Source organism: Pseudophryne corroboree, chromosome 11 (genome assembly GCF_028390025.1).
Source record: "Pseudophryne corroboree isolate aPseCor3 chromosome 11, aPseCor3.hap2, whole genome shotgun sequence".
Classification (NCBI taxonomy): domain Eukaryota; kingdom Metazoa; phylum Chordata; class Amphibia; order Anura; family Myobatrachidae; genus Pseudophryne; species Pseudophryne corroboree.
Genome location: NC_086454.1, coordinates 311,268,924 through 311,292,107, shown reverse-complemented (window position 1 = coordinate 311,292,107; position 23,184 = coordinate 311,268,924). Strand labels below are relative to the sequence as shown.

General features: G+C 48.4%; 1 protein-coding gene across 6 annotated transcripts in view; it reads right to left on the bottom strand.

Moving 5' to 3' along the window:
• Positions 1-10,320: 10,320 nt before the first annotated feature.
• Positions 10,321-23,184, bottom strand: part of LOC134969572 (leucine-rich repeat-containing protein 36-like) — a 34,190-nt gene continuing 21,326 nt past the window's right edge. For 5 of the 6 annotated variants that reach the window (XM_063945613.1, XM_063945614.1, XM_063945610.1 and 2 more), the window contains 6 exons: positions 19,994-20,304; positions 19,037-19,187; positions 18,670-18,791; positions 18,363-18,492; positions 18,165-18,279; positions 10,321-10,741 (listed from right to left, as the gene is read on the bottom strand). In XM_063945613.1, coding sequence (XP_063801683.1) covers positions 10,531-10,741; positions 18,165-18,279; positions 18,363-18,492; positions 18,670-18,791; positions 19,037-19,187; positions 19,994-20,304 — 1,040 coding nt within the window. In that variant the 3' untranslated portion in view covers positions 10,321-10,530. The remainder of the gene's footprint in view (positions 10,742-18,164; positions 18,280-18,362; positions 18,493-18,669; positions 18,792-19,036; positions 19,188-19,993; positions 20,305-23,184) is intronic. The other variant, XM_063945611.1, reaches the window with a different exon arrangement.

The window sequence follows — 23,184 nt, the reverse complement described above, 5'->3', positions numbered from 1 at the left end:
CCTTTCCCCAGCACATCTATGCTGATCTCTGCGTGTGCAGCAGGGGTGACTGATGATCAGTCCCTGCTGTCGTTCTGCTCTGCAAACAGGTGAGGGCTACATCAGGGGCAGGTAGTGGGAGTTTGTTTGACTGGAGGGGTATTATATAATAACTATATATAGCGACACATGGGGTGGGGGTTGTCACTAATTTGTGGGGGCCCATTGGGGGTGAGGGTGGGGGCTGTGCCCCTGGGGATCTATTACCAGTAGGGGGTGGGGATGATAATGCTGGGGATTATTTTGCCATACAGTCAATGGGGCCCTGCCCCAATGCTTCTAGAGAGAGTCAATGGGAACCTGCCCCTCTCTGCAGCAGTTTATGCCCCATAGCAGTGCCCTAGTTTACTTTCTGAACCATAGTAGTGTATTGGTTTATTTTATGCCCCATAGTAGTGCCCTAGTTCACATCGTGTCACATTGTACGGCTGACAATACACATAATGCAACACAGTTCCCCCCCCAATTCACATTATTACATACATTGACCCCAGTTCATGTTATACCACATTACAGTGCCACTTGTCCATACTGTACCACCGGTGGCCGTAGGGAAGTGTCTGACTCTGATTCAGCCTTTTAATGGACAAACCACAGTGGCGGCAGTCATTTTGGTTGCTGGACACTTATACTGCAGGTAATGGTAACCATTGCTATACCACAGCAGCCAACTGGACACTTCTATTTTTCAGTCAGCCTGGGTGGACACTGGGACTGTGGAGTATGGTGTAGGAGCACTGCGGGCACCAAGGAGTTAACTTCTGAAGAGTGCAACAGAAGACCATGCAAGCCTTTGTGAACGCTGCTCCACCGATGCACCAGGTGGTTCTGCCCCGGAGGCGTCTGCACCACGTGAGCCTGATAGGGCGTCCTTTTCTTCAGCCATGCGGGAGCTGGCTTCTCAGCTGGCAGTCTCCAGGTTACCTCCTCCTTCTGTGTCAGACTCTCCCACAGAGCCACAGCCTCAGCCCTCCCAACAACCCTCAGCGGAGCCGGTGTGGGTGCGCGATCTTTCTCAATCTGTTCAGGGCCTGGTACAAGTTTCCAGTTTCCTCCCAACAGGATCTGAGCTCCTCTACCATACATCACTAGTCCAGCCGAAGGCTGTCTCTACTCTCGCTAACTGAGGAATCTCAATCAGGCGCCTCTTCGGATGAGGATGCATCTTCTCAGACTGCAGGGGAGGATACCTCTCCACCTCAGGATGACCGTATGACACAGACTAGGGTGGATGATCTCATCAAGGCTATCCGTCTGCAGCTGCAGATTAAAGATACGGATATGTAAGTGGATAGAGGCCCCCCTAAGAAGGAGGATCCCGCAGTGTTATCTCCCTCGACTCACCTAAGTGCATCTTTCAAGGAATCCTGGACACATTCAAAGAAAAAAAAGTCTGGTGTCCCGCCGCGTTCATACCTTCTATCCGGTTCCGGAAGAGGAAAAAAAGAAATGAGAAACACCTCCCATGGATGCCCATATAGCCAGATTGGTCAAAACAACCACCTTGCCTATTCCCGATGTCACATATTTGCGGGACCCAACTGTTAAAAAGTTGTAACAATTCCTCAAGACAATATTTACTAATGCAGGAGCAGCTACCCATCCTGCATTTGCTTCAGCTTGGATGTCTTTAGCCATCAGCAGCTGGGCAAATGCCCTGACAGACTGTCTCCAGCGATGCTCTGACTTACTTTACATTGTAGACCATATCAGAGAAGCTAGCACTTACCTGGGTGAAGCAGCAATAGATGCTGGCACCTTTTTTTTGCCGCCAAGATTTCAGCTGTCTCAGTGGCGGCTAGGCATGCTTTGTGACTTCGCTTGTGGAGAGCTGATAATGACTCTTAGAAACTTTTAGAGTGTCTCCCCATTACTGGAGACATCCTTTATAAAAACTGAGTTGGATAAGATTGTGGCTAAGATTGCGGAATCCAAAACTGCATTTCTGCCTTCTACGGCTCCAAAGGCCAAACAACCTTCCTTTCGCCCACAGGACAAACCAGGGGGGCAGTCCTCCTCCCGTGTACAGGGTTCCTCATCCAAACCGACCCAGCCAAAGGGTCGTCAGTCCTGAGTTGAACATTGTCAAACATCTAAGCAAACTAGGATATAGAGAGATAGACGGATCTCCAGTGGTATGCCAGTCCCACTCTCCCGGCGCGCATATATATATATATATATATATATATATATATATATATATATATATATATATATATATATATATATATATATATATATATATAATAAATGTAATATTTTCTATATAAAAATATAACCAGTATAGGCAGACAGCAGCGAATGTCTTGAGACTTGGTCAGAGTCTCTAGCATAAACTAAACAAAGAAAGATCTATAAGACATCGCGCTTAGGAATGTGTACTATAATTATATAATATAACGATATAGCAAAAAAAAAAAAAATTGTTTTGGAAAAATGGCTGTGAAGTAGTCAGAAATGAGGTTGGGAGACTGTTTATAGATAATAAAAAAGATACATTTTATTTTATACCAAATAATCCATCATATGAAGGATAAAATAACATGTGTATAGTTTTAAAAACCATCAATTAATTAATATATTCCAAAAATACGTAGCTAGCTATTTATACCAACTCTAATTTAATTTAAAAGTTGTATTTATAATAGGATGAATCCTAAAATGTCCTCTTAGGAAGCAATAAATATCGGTAATTACACTCCTTTGAAATATCCACACATTTATAAATGATGGCTAAAGGTGCTGGCGTCCCGGCCACAGTTTTTGGTTCAAAAAAGACTGAAGACCGTTGCCCGTAATTCTCACAAATGTAGTTAGGCAGTCTCTCTTATCCCGGTGGTGAGGCTATCACCGCGCCGGGTATAGTGTAGCGTATGTCCGTATAGCAGATAGAATCAAAGGACTCACCCGTCTCCCCGCTTAGATGTTTGCTGCCGTCTCTCCGCTCCCCGGTGGTGAGGCAGTCACCGCCTTGGGTGATGTACTCGGAGGGTCCGTAGTTGTTACTTACAGAGATCTCGTCATCGGTACTCTGCGGCGTAATAGTGATTAGCTGACGGGTTGACAGGCGGGTTGTTACCAAGTGTATGCAGGAAGGAGCCCTTTGATGATAATGGGCAGCGGTACCTCTGTAAGTTCTTATCCAAAGCCAAACAAGTTCTATCACGGTGGACTACGTATTTTTGGAATATATTAATTAATTGATGCTTTTTAAAACTATACACATGTTATTTTATCCTTCATATGATGGATTATTTGGTATAAAATAAAATGTATCTTTTTTATTATCTATAAACAGTCTCCCAACCTCATTTCTGACTACTTCACAGCCATTTTTCCAAAACAAATTTTTTTTTTTTGCTATATCGTTATATTATATTATATAATTATAGTACACATTCCTAAGCGCGATGTCTTATAGATCTTTCTTTATCTAAGCAAACTGACGAGCCTTCAGCATGGTGCTCGGGGTCCCCACAGGATTCATCCATGGTGGACGGTCTGCTTCTACAGTTTGCCGACATCTGGCTAACTTCCATGTCTGACTCTCTTTGGTGACAGGCATAGTATCCAGGGGATATGCCATCTCCTTTCTGCAGTGGCCGCCTCTTCTAATAATTTTTTTTTTTTTTTTAACCACCAGTGGACTTTTGGCAAGGCCACCTCCCTTTTCAGTCTTCCATCAGATCACTCCTGATGGCAGGGGTCATTGTTCCGTTACCTCTCCTAAAAGGGGTACAAATTTCTACTCCAATCTGTTCTTGGTACAAAAACCAGACTGATCTTTCAGACCCATCTCAAGCTAAAGAAGTTGAATCTTTTTCTTCGTCCACCATGGCTTCCGAATAAAGGATTTTACAGATAAGACACAAATTCCTTTTTCTATAGCATCCCTAAGGGAGATTGGGGAGACTTAGTACGATGGGGTATAGACAGGGTCCAAAGGAGCCGTTGCACTTTAAATTTCTTCAACTGAGAGTGCTGGCTCCTCCCCTCTATGCTCCCAGTTTAGAAAAAGTGCTCTCAGGAGAGGATGCACATCTCTGAAGCTCCAGAGAGTTTTCTTCAGTTTCTTTTAAACTTTTATTTATTTTTGGTATGCTGTTTGGGGAACAGCATAACTGCACCGTGGGAGTTAGGGGGTGGGGCGCTGGCACCGGTCTTGCTTCCCCGCTGCAGGACCACCGTCCCGAGAGGTTGTTTTACCACAGGGCATGGCGCCTTTGTGGTCACAATCGCAGAACGCTGCACACCCCTAACAGTAGCCTGAAGGCGTCGACAGTGGGGAGTACAAACTGGGGACTCCGCTAGGCAGGTCCCCTGGTTCATGGTGCGGCTGACACGTAGGGGAGGCATACGGGACCCTCCTAGGGGGTGAGCCACTATAGCCCCATGGGTACACTGGCTAGCGGTGGCTTAAACTAACACTTGTGTGATGTTTTTAAGCTGTTTGGGAGACATTGCCAGTATAATAAACACTGTAGCTCCGGTGCCATTACAGGGGGCGGAGCTTCCTCAGAGCAGGGCCAGCGGCATTTTGGCGCCTTCCTCTGCTTTACAGCTGCAGCAGCAGGCACACACAGCTCCTCCAGACAGGCAGAACATCGCTGAAAACTGGTACAGGGGTGTAGCAAAGGGGGAGAGCCACTATTGTACACAATCCGTGTCCTTAAACAGGGCAGAATACCAGTGTTATACTGTGATATATCAGCTTACAGCCTCCCTGGGGCTGTTTAGCTTGGGGTGTGCTGGTCTCCTTCTCTCTCTCACATACAGTAAGGGCAGGCTTGCTATCATATTACTTGTCTGTGTGTATGTAAGTGTTGTTACTGTAGGCATGGTAAAACACCAATTATGCAGTTTGTCACACCAGATTCTCTCCTGCTACGTCTGGTTCATTATGCTGTGAACAATGTAGTCCGTCCTCTCAGCTCAGTATGGGGACTGGAAGGGGAAGAGAGAGAGTCCAGAGCCTTCCTGGCTAGGTGCTATTAAAATTATGATGTCGGAATGCAGGGCCGGTTCAAGGGCGCTCTGCGCCCCGGGCAGGAAAAGGGGTGTGACCTAATACAGGGGGCGTGGTCAGTTACGCCCCCTGTACATTGCTAGCGCCGCTTGAATGCTGAGCGGTGCGCGATGACGTCATCGCGCACCGCTCAGCAAAGTTACTCTCCACGAAGGGAAACTAGACGCACAGCGTCTAGTTCCCTTCACAGGAGGGGGACGGCAGCGGAGGCGGACGGGGGACACAGCGGGCAGCAGTGGCGGATCTTGCCACGGTGCGGCGCCCTCCGGATGGCGCCAGCGCCCTCCGGAAGGCGGCGCCCCAGGCAAAAGTCCTGCTTGCCCGTGGCAAGATCCGCTACTGTCGGAATGTCATGTCGTCTCATCTCATTGAAAATGCTCAAAAGACACAATTGCAGCAAACTGTTGCAGATCTGGTTGCAAGGGCTGACCAGCCCCCCCTCCCTAATATCAGGACCACAAAAGCGTAGGTTACCTGCATTGCTATCTGATGCAGATGAGGAAATACTGGAGGAGGGGGAGAAATTGGAACCTATTACTGGGGATTCCCCCTCTACACAGGGTACTAAACTCCTCATTTTGGCTATAAGGGATTGTAAAACTCCCTCTAGAGGACACTGCATCACAGCAGTTGTTTTTCTTCACACAGAACAAGCCCAGTGTCTCTTTCCCTGATTCTGCAGAGTTAGATGACTTGTTTAAGTTAGCCTGGAAAAATCCAGACAAAAAGTAGCAAGCGTCAAAACTTTTTTTGCACACTTTCCCATTTGCTCCTGAAGGCAGAAAATTCTGGGAAGAACTCCCGGCTGTGGACGTATCTGTCTCGCGCCTTTAAAAAAAAAAAAAAAGGCGGTACTGCTGGCCCGGGCTCCTTCACTATGAAGTAGCCTGGGGATAGGTAGATAGAGACTACACTAAAGTCTATCTAGACAGCAGCGGGTCTGTCTCAAAGGCCGGTCATAGCAGGTTGCTGGATGACTCATGACATTCATTCCTGGGCTATTCAGATTCAGGAGTGCCTCTCGGGGTTTATGCCCCTGGTCACTACAGTGACTCTCCTGAAGCAGATTCAGGACACTGCATGTGTCCTGTGTGACTCTCTCAAGGAGATAGCAGTGGTCCTAGCATTAACATTGCCTATGGCAGTGTTCGTGCACAGGGCCTTGTGGTTGCATCAGTGGATAGCAGATGCAGAATCCAAGCGCAGTGTATAGTCTCTCTCCCCTTTTCAGGGGAATGGCTCTTTGGGGTAGAATTGGATACGTGGATTTGTAAAATTACTGTGGGGAAATCTACATTTCTCCCCTCTGGAGCCCCACCGGCTAGGCGTTACCCAGTCTTTTCGGTTTAACAGGTTTAGATCTAGGGCCAGAGGTGCCTCCAACTCGGCTAGAGGCACCAGAGGTAAGACCAGAAAACCAGTGATCGCCAGCTCTCAGGAGAGCACCGGTACACCTTCCACTAAGGCCTCAGCATGACTGTGCCCACCCACCCCGAGGTGATTTCGAGGTGGGAGCTCGGCTGCGTCACTTCAGCCACTTCTGGGAAAGTTCTTGCCAGGATACCTGGGTCAGCGACCTAATTTCCCAGGGCTGCAAGCTGGAGTTCGACAGTTTTCTTCCCCAACGATTTTTCAAATCAAGCTTGCCAGCTGCAACAGGCCATCCTAAAATTGGTCCAATCCCATGTCATTGTTCCAGTGCTGCTGCAACAGGGACAGGGTTACTACCCCAACCTGTTCATGGTTCCGAAACCGGATGGTTCGGTAAGACCCATTTTGAATATAAAAACATTGAACCCTTACCTAAAGGTTTTCAAGTTCAAGATGGAATCCTTGCGAACAGTGATTGCGGGCCTGTAAGAAAGGAGCTCATGGTCTCCCTGGATATAAAAGATGCCTATCTCCATATTCCGATTTGGCCACCTCATCAGGCCTATCTGAGGTTTGCCCGGCTGAACGATCACTACCAGTGCCAGGCACTACCCTTCGGCCTGTCCACGGCTCCGAGGGTGTTCACGAAGGTGATGGCGGAAATGATGTTCCAACTCCGGATCCAGGGGATCAATGTTGTCCCCTACCTGGATGACCTTTTGATAAAAGCAAGATCTAGGGAGCTTTTATTGCTCCACATAGACCGCACTATCCAGCTTCTGTCACACCATGGGTGGATCCTCAATTTACAGAAGTCTCACCTGAAACAACTCAGAGGCTTATGTTCCTGGGAATGTTACTGGATACTGTGGCCCAAAAAGTGTTTCTCCCAGAGGACAAGGCGAGAACACTTCAGGAGATGGTCCGCATGGTTCTCCGGCCTACTCGGGTATCCATCCATCCATCCATCCATCCATCCATCCATCCGTGTATACAGTTGCTGGGGAAAATGGTTGTCTCATACTAGGCTATCCAGTATGGAAGGTTCCATGCCAGGACTTTCCAGATGGAACTTCTGAGCAAGTGGTCCGGATCACATCTTCAGCTGTCACCTCAGGCCAGAATTTCTCTCCTGTGGTGGCTGCAGTCTTCCAGCCTACTGGAAGGCCGAAGTTTCGGGATTCAGGATTATATCCTCCTCACGACGGATGCGAGTCTGCGAGGATGGGGAGCCGTCACCCAGGGGGCTCAGTTCCAGGGCAGGTGGTCAGCTCACGAAGCACTCCTTCCTATCAACATTCTGGAACTTCGGGCAATCTACAATGCTCTGCTTCAGGCTTCTCCTCTGCTCAGGGATCACGCGATCCAGGTACAGTCGGACAACGCCACTGCAGTGGCGTACATCAATCGACAAGGAGGTACAAAAAGCAGGCCATGCATGCGAGAGGTGTCAAGAAAACGCCTCTGGGTGGAAAGAAATCAAGAGCACTATCTGCAATCTTCATTCCGGGAGTGGACAACTGGGAAGCGGACTTCCTCAGTCATCACGATCTCCACCCGGGAGAATGGTGTCTTCACCACCAGGTGTTTCAGCAGATCATCAACCGGTGGGGCTGCCCACAGGTAGACATGAGGGCTTCTCGCCTCAACAAGAAGCTTCGTTGGTACTGCTCACGTACCAGGGACCCTCAGGCGAGGGCAGTAGATGCTCTGACATCGCCTTGGCCTTACGGGCTGTTCTACCTGTTTCCTCCGATTCCACTGCTCCCAGTGGTGCTCAAGCGAATCGAGAATCCAAGCATCCTGGCAATTCTGATTGGCCTCTGTGGGCTTGGTACGCGAATCTTCATCAACCTATTGTGGTTCCGTCAAGTTCTGGCACTTCTGTTCCTCTGGAGGCATTGGATGCTGTGCGAGCCTTGAAGATCTATGTCAAGCGAACGGCTCGGATCAGAAAGATGGATTCCTTGTGCTCTATGATGCGCAGAAAAAGGGTTGGCATGCTTCAAAGCAGGCCATTGCTCGTTGGCTTAGACTTACTATCCAACAGGCCTATGTGTCGGCAGCTTTATCTGTTCCTAAGTCTCTGAAGGCCCACTCTACAAGATCGGTGGGCTCTTCCTGGGCGGCTACCCGTGGAGTCTCGGCCTTGCAACTATGCCGAGTTGCTACCTGGTTGGGGAAGAACACTTTTTTTTTTTTTTTGTAAAATTCTACAAGTTTGATACCCTGGCTAAAGAGGATACCCAGTTTGGGCAGGCAGAGCTGCAGCAGTCTCCGCACGTTCCCACCCGTTCTGGAAGCTTTGGAACGTCCTCATTGTACTAAGGGGCTAATTCAGTAAGGATAGCAAATTCTGCTAATCAGCAGAATTTGCTATCCTTTTCCTAGCATGCTGGGGGCCGCCCATTGCGCTGACCGGCGCCTCCCCCCCCCCCCCCCCCCTTTAATAAGCAGAAATTGCAATCGCTTCGCAATTTCTGCTTGTCAGCAGAAACTAAGGATGACTCCTGCCGGCGCAGCTTAGCTGCGGCCCCAGGAGTCCCAGCACCATCTTACCTGTCGCGGCTGCATGTGACATCACGCAGCCGCCGCAACCACGCCCCGTTCGCTCCGCACCGCCCACCGCTCGGGTCGCCCCGCCCCTGCAATGCTCCGTCTCCTCCCTGGAAACGGAGCGTTGCCTGCACCGCGCCTCTGCCTGATTGACAGGCAATCGCAATTTTTGGGCCCCTCCCCTGCTGAAAATGTGGGCGCATGCGCCCGCATCTCTTAAGCAAAAATCCCGCTTCAAACGCACACTGCGATCCAACCTGAATTAGCCCCTAAGTCTCCTCAATATCCCTTACGGATGCTAGAGAAAATAGGATTTTAATTACCTACCGGCAAATCCTTTTCTCGTAGTCCATAAGGGATATTGGGCGCCCGCCTCAGTGCCTGGACTTTTCTGCAGGTTCTTGTTCTATAGTTACCTGTTCAGTTGTTGCTGCTGGTGTTACCAGTCATTGCTGGTTGTTGTATGTTAGTGGTGTGCTGGTGTGTGAATCTCACCACTCGCTGTTATGTTCCTTCTCTCATATATGTCCTTTCTCCTTCTGGCACTGTTTTACCTATAACTGCCTGTGGGAGGGGGCATAAAGGGGAGGAGCCAGCACACCCAGTTGAAGAAATTTAAAGTGCACCGGCTCCTTTGGACCCTGTCTATACCCCGTTGAACTAAGTCTCCCCAATATCCCTTATGGACTACGAGAAAAGGATTTACTGGTAGGTAATTAAAATCCTATTTTTCCCCAGGTATAGAAGTCCCTCTACAAGCATGTGAGATTCTGGGTAATGGTCCAATTTACACTCTGACCCTGAGAGCATACTCTGCAATAGTCACTCGCCTACCAATTATTGGTTCTTAGGTATGGGTGACTGGGTATGCGTTACGCAATTCCACATGTGGACACAGCTGTTCCTTCACAGTGCACAGCCACCATTACCCAGAATTCAAGCTCTAGGGTGTGTCAGATACAGCCATTGCACTGAATGGTGGTACAGACGTGACCCTTGTACTAGCAGGTAAGATACGTGTGTTGTAAGGCACAATGGTGTGGTAGAAGGTTGTGTTCAGCCCGGTTTTGTGTATTGCCCACTCCAGGTTTTCCCAAACTCTGCCAGCACAGTCCAAGGATATCCATGCTTAATTACAGGTGGTTAAATCAAATTGACTGAGGTACTAATTAAGGCACCTGTGCTCAAACATGGCTTTCCTTAAAACATGTACTGTAGTAGTGGAGTTTGGGAAACGGTTGTCCACACATTGCATACAGCTAGAAAAATTACCAAGTGAGCTTGCAATTGTTTGTTTTTTTTAGTTTTTTTTATAGAAGACCAAATACTTGTTTTAAAAAATGATGTATTTTGTAGAAAAACACTCAACCAATTTAGTCCAGTGCTTAGGTTAAAAAGAAGCGAAGTAAATGTCAGCGTGCAAAACCTCTACAAATGGGGCAGATAAAGGTTTTTAATTTGGCATTCTAAAATTCCCTTGTAGGAAAAGATTCCATCGTAGGTGTGCCTTTACTTCTGCTGGTCTGTGACGGTTCCGATTACAACGGGCAGACGCTAAGCCGCTCCATGGTCCAGGAGTTATGGGGACTGTGAGCAGCAGGCAGGTGGGATGGTTCCGAGTCCTCACGGAATAGATACCTGTTTGTACTGATCCTGTGGGGTGATGGCTCCGCCTGGGCCTTGGTGGTGTCAGTTGGGGAGTTGTGCTTGAGTTGTTGCAGTAGATACTCATTCGTGCAGACTAATGACCTGCAGGGCACAGACAGCGTCAGAATACTACAGGTGTGAATGAGGAGGATTTAAAGTCGTATTGCTATAAACACTTGATAAGACTGGAACTTTATACAGACAGCAAGCAGTACTACTCATCAATACTAATACTACAGCCTTCATACGGGATGTAGTCATGTGACTGGCTGTTGGCATACCGGCGGTCAGGATACTGACGCCGGAAGCCTGACCACTTCAAATGCCGACACCCATAGAGTGGGAATAGAACCTGTGGTGAGCGCAAGGGGCTTCGTTGTGCTCTCCCCGCTGCTGTCATACTATCAGCTGGGATCCTGGCGTCAGTATGCTGACCGCCGGGATCCCGACCACTGGTCACCCAACTCCAACCCCAACATACTGTAGCACAATACTAGAAGTTTATGGGCAGTGAACCGTAAACTGGCAACAAAAATGATTGTTATTTTTTATTAATCTTGTTTTAGTAATATGAATAAAAGTTTACAGGTAAAACGCTTCTATTGCACCCTGAGATAGATAAATGGATTTTTAAAATAAACTTCTAATAAATACACCAGAGGTTCCCAAACGTGTTCCTCAAGGCACCCCAACGGTCCTGGTTTTAAATGTATCCATGCTTGAGCACAGGTGACTTAATAAATTTGATTTAACCATCTGTGCTGAGCCATGGATATACATAAATCCTGGACTGTTGGGGTGCCTTGAGGACCGCGTTTGGGAACCTCTGAAATACACCAAGAAATTATTTTTCTGACATTTTTCACAACCCCGGGACTCGGGGACCCTTAACAGTCCATGTTTTACAGATCTCCTCAGCAGCACAAGTGAGATGTAATAAGCTACATCTGTGAATCTTTTAAAATGTGTCAGCCAGTAATAACTACACTTGTGCACCAACAAGGAGATATACAGGTTGCTGTATTCCAGGGGTAGCCAATGCTGGCCCTCGAGAACTACCAACAGTTCATGTTTTCCAGCCCATCTAGCAGGTGCACGGGTGTGGATCACTAAGTCGTCAATATTTAGGTCGACAGGTCAAAAGGTCGACATGAGTGGGTTGTTGGTTTTTTTGTCGACCTTTTGCCCTGTCGACCTAAACATTGACGACCTAATGATCCACACCCGTGCACCTGCTAGGTGGGCTGGAAAACATAAACTGTTGGTAGCTCTCGAGGGCCAGCGTTGGCTACCCCTGGAATACAGCAACCTGTATATCTCCTTGTTGGTGCACAAGTGTAGTTATTACTGGCTGACACATTTTAAAAGATTCACAGATGTAGCTTATTATCACTTCGTAGAGTGACGGGAACCCAATTAGTGCACCGTGTCTCGGACAAGGTGCCTCAGATTACGGTTCCAATCGTAGTCCACGTGGATCGTTAAGTATGAAAAAGTTCAAAAAAATGTGAAAAAATAAGAATTTACTCACCGGTAATTCTATTTCTCGTAGTCCGTAGTGGATGCTGGGTACTCCGTAAGGACCATGGGGAATAGACGGGCTCCGCAGGAGACTGGGCACTCTTAAAAGAAAGATTAGGTACTATATCTGGTGTGCACTGGCTCCTCCCTCTATGCCCCTCCTCCAGACCTCAGTTAGGGAAACTGTGCCCGGAAGAGCTGACATTACTAGGAAAGGATTTGGAATCCAGGGTAAGACTCATACCAACCACACCAATCACACCGTACAACTTGTGATAACTATACCCAGTTAACAGTATGAACAATCGCTGAGCCTCATTCAACAGATGGCTCATAACAATAACCCTATAGTTAAGCAATAACTATATACAAGTATTGCAGAAGTCCGCACTTGGGACGGGCTCCCAGCATCCACTACAGACTACGAGAAATAGAATTACCGGTGAGTAAATTCTTATTTTCTCTGACGTCCTAGTGGATGCTGGGTACTCCGTAAGGACCATGGGGATTATACCAAAGCTCCCAAACGGGCGGGAGAGTGCGGATGACTCTGCAGCACCGAATGAGCAAACTCAAGGTCCTCCTCAGCCAGGGTATCAAACTTGTAGAATTTTGCAAACGTGTTTGACCCCGACCAGGTAGCAGCGGCCAAGTTGTAAAGCAGAGACCCCTCGGGCAGCCGCCCAAGAAGAGCCCACCTTCCTCGTGGAATGGGCTTTGACTGATTTAGGATGAGGCAGTCCAGCCGCAGAATGTGCAAGTTGAATCGTGCTACAGATCCAGTGAGCAATAGTCTGCTTTTAGAAGCAGGAGCACCCAGCTTGTTGGGTGCATGCAGGATAAACAGCGAGTCAGTTTTTCTGACTCTAGCCGTCCTGGAAACATAGATTTTCAGGGCCCGGACTACGTCCAGCAACTTGGAATCCTCCAAGTCCCGAGTAGCCGCAGGCACCACAATAGGTTGGTTCAAATGAAACGCTGATACCACCTTAGGGAGAAATTGGGTACGAGTCCTCAATTTTGCCCTGTCCATATGGAAGATCAGATAAGGGCTTTTACATGACAAAGCCCCCAATTCTGACACACGCCTAGCCGAAGCCAAGGCCAAAAGCATGACCACTTTCCACGCGAGAAACTTCAACTCCACGGTCTGAAGTGGCTCAAAACAATGTGATTTTAGGAAATCCAACACTACGTTGAGATCCCAAGGTGCCACTGGAGGCACAAAAAAGGGGCTGAATATGCAGCACTCCCTTAACAACGTCTGAACTTCAGGCAGCGTCTTTCCTAGCCTTTAACAGCGTAGGAATAACTTCATCTGGAACGCCCTTTTCCGTTAGGATCCAGCGTTCAACCGCCAAGCCTTCAAACGCAGCTGCGGTAAGTCTTGGAACAGACAGGGCCCCTGCAGTAACAGGTCCTGTCTCAGAGACAGAGGCCATGGGTCCTCCGAGATCATTTCTTGTAGTTCTGGGTACCAAGTTCTTCTTGGCCAAACCGGAACTACGAGTATAGTTCTTACTCCTTTCTTACTTACTATCCTCCGTACCTTGGGTATGAGAGGAAGAGGAGGGAACACATAAACCGACTGGTACACCCACGGTGTCACTAGTGCGTCCACAGCTATCGCCTGAGGGTCTCTTGACCTGGCACAATACTTTTTTAGCTTTTTGCTGAGGCGGGACGCCATCATGTCCACCTGTGGCCGTTCCCAACGGTCTACAATCTGCGTGAAGACTTCTGGATGAAGTCCCCACTCTCCTGGGTGGAGGTCGTGCCTGCTGAGGAAGTCTGCTTCCTAGTTTTCCACACCCGGAATGAACACTGCTGACAGTGTTAGCACGTGATTCTCCGCCCATCGGAGAATCCTTGTGGCTTCTGCCAACGCCATCCTGCTTCTTGTGCCGCCTTGTCGGTTTACATGGGCGACAGCCGTGATGTTGTCTGACTGAATCAGCACCGGCTGGTTTTGAAGCAGGGGTTCTGCTTGACTTAGGGCATTGTAAATGGCCCTTAGGTCCAGAATATTTATGTGTAGGGAAGTCTCCTGACTCGACCATTGTCCTTAGAAGTTTCTTCCCTGAGTGACTGCTCCCCAACCTCGGAGGCTTGCATCTGTGGTCACCAGGACCCAGTCCTGAATGCCGAATCTGCGGCCCTCGAGAAGATGAGCACTCTGCAGCCACCACAGCAGAGACACCCTGGCCCTCGGAGACAGGGTGATCAGCTGATGCATCTGAAGATGCGATCCTCACTTGACTAACAGGTCCCACTGAAAGTTCCTTGCATGGAACCTGCCGAAGGGAATTGCTTCGTAAGAAGCTACCATCTTTCCCAGGACTCGCGTGCAATGATGCACCGACACCTGTGTTGGTTTCAGGAGGTCTCTGACCAGAGATGACAACTCCTTGGCCTTCTCCTCCGGGAGAAACACCTTCTTCTGTTCTGTGTCCAGAAACATGCCCAATATCAGCAGAAGCGTCGTAGGAACCAGCTGCGACTTTGGGATATTCAGAATCCAGCCGTGCTGTTGTAGCACTTCCTGAGATAGTGCTACACCGATCAACAACTGCTCCTTGGACCTCGCCTTTTATAAGGAGATCGTCCAAGTACGGGATAATTATAACTCCCTTCTTTCGAAGTAGTATCATCATTTCGGCCATTACCTTGGTACACACCCTCGGTGCCGTGGACAGACCCAACGGCAACGTCTGGAATTGGTAATGGCAGTTCTGTACCACAACCTTGAGGTACTCCTGGTGAGGTGGGTAAATGGGGACATGTAGGTGACACCATAAAATCCCCCTCTTCCAGGCTTGCAATAACCGCCCTGAGCGATTCTATTTTGAACTTGAACTTCCTTATATAAGTGTTCAAGGATTTTAAGTTTAGAATGGGTCTCACCGAACCGTCTGGTTTCGGTATCACAAACATTGTGGAATAGTAACCTCGTCCCTGTTGAAGGAGAGGAACTTTGATTATCACCTGCTGGAGGTACAGCTTGTGAATTGCCGCCAGTACTACCTCCCTTTCCTTGGGAGTAGCAGGCAAGGCTGATTTGAGGTAACGGCGAGGGGGAGACGTCTCGAACTCCAGCTTGTATCCCTGAGATACCTGTAGAACCCAGAGATCCACCTGTGAGCGAACCCACTGGTCGCTGAAGTTTCGGAGACGGGCCCCCACTGCACCTGGCTCCACCTGTGGAGCCCCAGCCTCATGCGGTGGACTTAGTGGAAGCAGGGGAGGATATTTGTTCCTGGGAACTGGCTGTCTGGTGCAGCTTTTTCCCTCTACCCCTGCCTCTGGGCAGAAAGGACGCGCCTCTGACCCGCTTGCCTTTCTGAGGCCGAAAGGACTGTACTTGATAATACGGTGCTTTCTTAGGCTGTGAGGGAACCTGAGGTAAAAAAGTCGATTTCCCAGCTGTTGCTGTGGACACGAGGTCCGAGAGACCGTCCTCAAACAATTCCTCACCCTTATAAGGCAAAACTTCCATGTGCCTTTTAGAATCAGCATCACATGTCCACGGCCGAGTCCATAATACTCTCCTGGCAGAAATGGACATTGCATTAATTCTAGATGCTAGCCGGCAAATGTCCCTCTGTGCATCTCTCATACTGTATATAAGACTACGTCTTTAATATGCTCTATAGTTAACATTGATTCCCTTGACAGGGATACTATTTTGCTATCTGACAGGGAATCAGACCATGCTGCTGAAGCAATAGCAGGTCTCAGTATAGTACCTGAGTGTGTATACACAGACTTCAGGATAGCCTCCTGCTTTCTATCTGCAGGCTCCTTTAAGGTGGCCGTATCCTGAGACGGCAGTGCCACCTTTTTTGATAAGCGTGTGAGCGCCTTGTCCACCCTAGGGGATGTCTCCCAGCGTAACCTATCCGTTGGCGGAAAGGGTATGCCATTAGTAACCGCTTAGAAATCACTAGTTTCTTATCTGGGGAACACCACGCTTCTTCACACAATTCATTTAACTCATCAGATGGGGGAAAAGTCACTGGCTGCTTTTTCTCCCCAAACATAATACCCTTTTTTGTGGTAACCGGGTTAATGTCAGAAATGTGCAACACATTTTTCATTGCCGTAATCATACATCGGATGGCCCTTGTGGATTGTACATTTGTCTCATCCTTGTCGACACTGGAGTCAGACTCCGTGTCGACATCTGTGTCTGCCATCTGAGGTAGCGGGCGTTTTTGAGCCCTTGATGGCCTCTGAGACGTTTGGGCAGGTGCGGGCTGAGATGCCGGCTGTCCCAAAGCTGTTACGTCATCGAACCTTTTATGCAAGGAGTTGACACTGTCGGTTAATACCTTCCACATATCCATCCAATCTGGTGTCGGCCCCGCAGGGGGCGACATCACACTTATCGGCTCCTGCTCCGCCTCCACGTAAGCGTCCTCATCAAACATGTCGACACAGCTGTACCGACACACACACACACACACACACACACACACACACACACACGGAATGCTCTGACTGAGGACAGGACCCCACAAAGTCCTTTGGGGAGACAGAGAGAGAGTATGCCAACACACACCACAGCGCTATATAACCAGGGATTTACACTAAAGTGAGTGATTTTTCCCTATAGCAGCTTATTATACACAGTTTGCGCCTAAATTTAGTGCTCCCCCTCTCTTTTTTACCCTTGAAGCCTGGAAACTGCAGGGGAGAGCCTGGGGAGCTGCCTTCCAGCGGAGCTGTGAAGAGAAAATGGCGCCCGTGTGCTGAGGAAGATAGCCCCGCCCCTTTCTCAGCGGACTTCTCCCGCTTTTTTATATGCTTTATGGCGGGGGATTATGCACATATACAGTATATTAGCTGTATTATGTGCTATTTAGCCATGTAAGGTACTCTAATTGCTGCCCAGGGCGCCCCCCCCCAGCGCCCTGCACCCATCAGTGACTGGAGTGGGTGGTGAGCAGAGGGAGCAATGGCGCACAGCTGCAGTGCTGTGCGCTACCTTAATGAAGACCGGAGTCTTCAGCCGCCGATTTTCAACTTCTCTTCTGTCTTCTGGCTCTGTAAGGGGGATGGCGGCGCGGCTCCGGGAACGGACGACCGAGGACTGGGCCTGTGTTCGATCCCTCTGGAGCTAATGGTGTCCAGTAGCCTAAGAAGCCCAAGCTAGCTGCAAGCAGGTAGGTTCGCTTCTCTCCCCTCAGTCCCACGTAGCAGTGAGTCTGTTGCCAGCAGATCTCACTGAAAATAAAAAACCTAACAAATACTTTCTTTCTAGGAAGCTCAGGAGAGCCCCTAGAGTGCATCCAGCTCTGGCCGGGCACAGATTCTAACTGAGGTCTGGAGGAGGGGCATAGAGGGAGGAGCCAGTGCACACCAGATATAGTACCTAATCTTTCTTTTAAGAGTGCCCAGTCTCCTGCGGAGCCCGTCTATTCCCCATGGTCCTTACAGAGTACCCAGCATCCACTAGGACGTCAGAGAAACTCATGTCGACATTTTGACCTGTCGACCTAGAAACTCTGTCGATCTAGTGACTGTCGACCAATAGTGGTCGATCTTCAGACCGGATCCCCAGGTGCAGTCATTACTCACTAACACATTTTAAAAGATACACAGGTGGAGCAAATGACTTCACTAGTGATTCTGTGAGAAGACCTGGAAAACGATAACTGTTGGTAGGTCTCGAGGACCAGGGTTGGCTACCCCTGCTGTATTCAAATCAACTCAAATATTTGGGAGGTGTGTGTATGTATTTATATATGTACACACACACACACACACACACACACACACACACACACACACACTGTGAGTGTTGAGATGAAGCAGACTGCAGTATGATGCAATGATAATTATAGAATCCTTATACTGTACATTGTAATGCGTGCACCTGGATTGTAAAGTGACGTGATGCAGAAATGCAAACCTCTGTGAAATGACAAAAATTTATAAATGTGGTGCGTTATCTTAAACCTGTCTAAATGAGCCCAAAAATCTCCCTGGCTGGAGCAGATACCTCTGACTGTCTTGTAACAGGTTAACGGTCTCTTGCAGGGTGCTGGTCTGCTTCAGGTTCTCCTGTAGAGACTCCACCTGCAGCTTCAGATGCTCATATTTCTGCTGTAGATGATCTGAAAGCATGAAGTGCTCTGGATTAGATTATTACAACCCCATCATCAGCCACCCAAAGGAGGGTTCTCATTCTGTTACTAACCAGTACCATGGGCTGGTGTGTTGGGTCCTGAGCCTTCCTTCCGAGGCGTCTGGTTCTCCAGCTTACAGACTTTCACCCGCAGAAAGTGATTTTCCTCCATTATTTTTATCATTTTTAATTTTAAAGATTCCTGAAAAAAATAAAAACAAACCTTGTAGCTGAAAATAGACATAAATGTGAGATATGCAGAAATCTCCCATTGTATAAAATGAGTAAGTCCATATCCTGTTACTGGTGTTTACAAGAAAATGAGCTACAGTATAGATGTAATATATTTGACCTGTTCTGCTATAGGGTCTATACCTACCATGTTGTTATCATGTTCTACTTGTCCAGGGCTGATCCTGGTGGCTCTCTGCTGCTCTACGGGTGACGTCTTCTGGGCTGTGTTTGATGTCAACAGGTGTGAGAGCAGGTCTCGCGCTGGCACTGGTAGGACAGAAACGCAGGTGATTAGCGCTCCAGTGGCTGACAGTATGGACCTCATTTAGTGAGTCTAGAACCTTTTATCTTGTACAGAAATTAGCCATGTTTAATGACACAAGCACCACACAAAATTGCTGACAGCGGATATGAGGTCTTGGGATAGACTCCAGACGTGCCACCAATTTACATGGGTGAGACCTATAAACAGCAAAATAATCCAATTATATTGCATATTGTGATTTACTCACCCAGAAACCGCTGGTTTTGCAGGAGAGACCCAGATCCGTTCCAGTAACGGTCCACTAAGTCCGTCAGCTGCTGCAGAGCGCTGGAGATGGCGGGAACCTCGTCACTGAGGGAATCGCTCTTTTTCAGTTCATTCTCGCTCCACAAATCATTCTAAAGGGCACACTTCATTATGTAGCACAGTAGTGCAAATGTGACCTATCCATAACAACAACCAAAGGAACCCAGGTCTCCTAGCAGACTGTAAGCATTAGGTGGTTCTTCCTTGTTTCTTTACCACTTGCGGCATTAAATAAGCCTATGGCATACATCAGGCCTGGCCAACCTGTGGCTCTCCAGCTACTGTGGAACTACAAATCCCAGTATGCCCTGCCAGTTTTGTTATTAGGGAATGCTAAAACTGTGGCAGGGCATGCTGGGACTTGTAGTTCCACAACAGCTGAAGAGCCACAGGTTGGCCAGGCCTGGCCTACATGTTATAGAGTAAAATATCAACTACAGGGATGGAGCTGGGTGAGAATCGGTAATGATGATGCCTGATTGGCTGTAATAACACATCAGTCAGAACAATGCTGACACAGACAGCTTCTAACTGGTTATAGCAATAGGTATAAACACGGATGGTCTCATTACTGAGTATTACTGCTACTGCTGACGTCCTTATACTGTATACTATTATTACTACTACAGGTGGCGTTACTGGGCAATACCACTCTTGCTGATCTTATTTGTCAGTATTATTATTATTGCTGGTATATTGTATTACTGGTGGGTGGAATTATTGGGCATTTCTGCTGGCGGACTATAGAAGGAAGTTGGTAGCCACACGGACAGTAGATTGCCACTACTGAGCTAGTTTCTACCTTACACCTACGGAGGCACTACAAGTCCCAGCGTGCCCTGCCAACAGTCCCTGTAGAAGAGCCCTAACGGATGGCACTTGCTAGTTGTGTACTCACATGACAATCTTGGTATGTACTGCTGGGTCTAGGGTGCAGTAGGGAGTTCAGGCTGCTGGCTCTCTTTATTCCAGGCTGTGGCGTGCAGCCGCTGTTAGAGCTTATACCGGACTCTGTATCCTGGCTCCAGCCGCCCTTGTAGTCTCTGCTAAGCTCAGAGCGGCTGAACGGTTTGGACAGAGTAGTGTTTGCCAGCGTGGGTTTAGATGGCAGAGTGTAGGTGCTGGAGACATCGCTGAAACCTTTCCTTAGGCCAGCCAGAGAGTTTGATGATGTGGGGGTATTATTCAGATGGGTGGTGGCGTACAGATCTGCACATAGACAAGATGAACGTGTTAGGAGTCCAGGCCTGTAATATTATTTATTTATTACCAGTTTTTTATATAGCACACACATATTCCGCAGCGCTTTACAGAGAATATTTGGCCCTTCACATCAGTCCCTGCCCCTGTGGAGTTTACAATCCATATTCCCTGCCACATGTACACACACACATTCACGTTATGGTTAATTATTTTTATTTTATTTTTGGGGGGGGGGGGGGGGGCAATTAACCTACCAGTAGATTGCAGGAGGAAACCAGAGCACCCGGAGGAAACCTACGCAAGCACGGGGAGAATATACAAACTCCACACAGTTATGGTCAGAGTGGGAATTGAACCCATGACCTTAGTGCTGTGAGGCAGTAATGCTAACCATTACACCATCCGTGCTGCATAGTATAGACAGATCATCAGCCATTTAATGGGAGTGCCCCTCTCGTGTGTACGTTACATTTCATATATTACCTTAGGAAATCCTTTTTCTCTATCGTCCTAAGTGGATGCTGGGGTTCCTGAAAGGACCATGGGGAATAGCGGCTCCGCAGGAGACAGGGCACAAAAAAGTAAAGCTTTTACCAGATCAGGTGGTGTGCACTGGCTCCTCCCCCTATGACCCTCCTCCAGACTCCAGTTAGATTTTGTGCCCGAACGAGAAGGGTGCAATCTAGGTGGCTCTCCTAAAGAGCTGCTTAGAGAAAGTTTAGCTTAGGTTTTTTACTTTACAGTGAGTCCTGCTGGCAACAGGATCACTGCAACGAGGGACTTAGGGGAGAAGTAGTGAACTCACCTGCGTGCAGAGTGGATTTGCTGCTTGGCTACTGGACACTAGCTCCAGAGGGACGATCACAGGTACAGCCTGGATGGTCACCGGAGCCGCGCCGCCGGCCCCCTTGCAGACGCTGAAGAGAGAAGAGGTCCAAAATCGGCGGCTGAAGACTCCTGAGTCTTCATAAAGGTAGCGCACAGCACTGCAGCTGTGCGCCATTTTCCTCTCAGCACACTTCACACAACAGTCACTGAGGGTGCAGAGCGCTGGGGGGGGCGCTCTGAGAGGCAAATAAAAACCTTATTAGAGGCAAAAAATACCTCACATATAGCCCACAGAGGCTATATGGAGATATTTAACCCCTGCCTAACTTCAAAAATAGCGGGAGACGAGCCCGCCGAAAAAGGGGCGGGGCCTATCTCCTCAGCACACAGCGCCATTTTCTCTCACAGAAAAGCTGGAGAGAAGGCTCCCAGGCTCTCCCCTGCACTGCACTACAGAAACAGGGTTAAAACAGAGAGGGGGGGCACTGATTTTGGCGATATTGTATATATATAAAAGATGCTATAAGGGAGAAACACTTATATAAGGTTGTCCCTATATAATTATAGCGTTTTTGGTGTGTGCTGGCAGACTCTCCCTCTGTCTCCCCAAAGGGCTAGTGGGTCCTGTCCTCTGTCAGAGCATTCCCGGTGTGTGTGCTATGTGTCGGTACGTGTGTGTCGACATGTATGAGGACGATGTTGGTGAGGAGGCGGAGAAATTGCCTGTAATGGTGATGTCACTCTCTAGGGAGTCGACACCGGAATGGATGGCTTATTTAGAGAATTACGTGAGAATGTCAACACGCTGCAAGGTCGGTTGACGACATGAGACGGCCGACAATCTATTAGGACCGGTCCAGGCGTCTCAGAAACACCGTCAGGGGTTTTTAAAAACGCCCATTTACCTCAGTCGGTCGACACAGACACAGACACGGACACTGAATACAGTGTCGACGGTGAATAAACAAACGTATTTCTCATTAGGGCCACACGTTAAGGGCAATGAAGGAGGTGTTACGTGTTTCTGATACTACAAGTACCACAAGAAAGGGTATTATGTGGGATGTGAAAAAACTACCTGTAGTTTTTCCTGAATCAGATAAAATAAAATGAAGTGTGTGAGGATGCGTAGGGTTACCCCGATAGCAAATATTGGCGTTATACCCTTTCCCGCCAGAAATTAGGGTACGTTGGAAAACACCCCTTAGGGTGATAAGGCGCTCACACGCTTATCAAGTGGCGTTACCGTCTCCAGATACGGCCGCCCTCAAGGAGCCAGCTGATAGGAAGCTGGAAAAATATCCTAAAAAGTATATACACACATACGGTGGTTATACTGCGACCAGCGATCGCCATCAGCCTGGAGATGCAGTGCTGGGTTGGCTTGGTCGGATTCCCTGACTGAAAATATTTTATTCATGTAGAGCATTTAATAGGATGCATTCTATATATATGTATGTGAGATGCACAGAGGGATATTTGCTCTCTGGCATCAAGATAAGTGCGTTGTCCATATCTCCCAGAAGATGTCAGGGACACGACAGTGGTCAGGTGATACAGATCCCATACGGCAGATGGAAGTATTGCTGTATAAAGGGAAGGAGTTATTTGGGGGTCGGTCCATCGGACCTGGGGACCACAGCAACAGCTGGGAAATCCAACCTTTTTTACCCCAAGTTACATCTCAGCTAAAAAAGACACCGTCTTTTCAGCCTCAATCTTTCCTTTCCCATGAGGGCATGCAGGCAAAAGGCCAGTCATATCTGCCCAGACATAGAGGTAAGGGAAGTAGACTGCAGCAGGCAGCCCTTTCCCAGGAAAAGAAGCCCTCCACCGCGTCTGCCAAGTCCTCAGCATGACGCTGGGGCCGTGCAAGCGGACTCAAGGTGGGGGGGTAGTCTCAAGAGTCTCAGGGCGCAGTGGGATCACTCGCAAGTTGACCCCTAGATCGTACGAGTATTATCCCAGGGGTAAAGATTGGAGAGTCGAGACATCTTCTCCTCGCAGGTTCCTGAAGTCTGCTTTACCAACGGCTCCCTCCGACAGGGAGGCAGCATT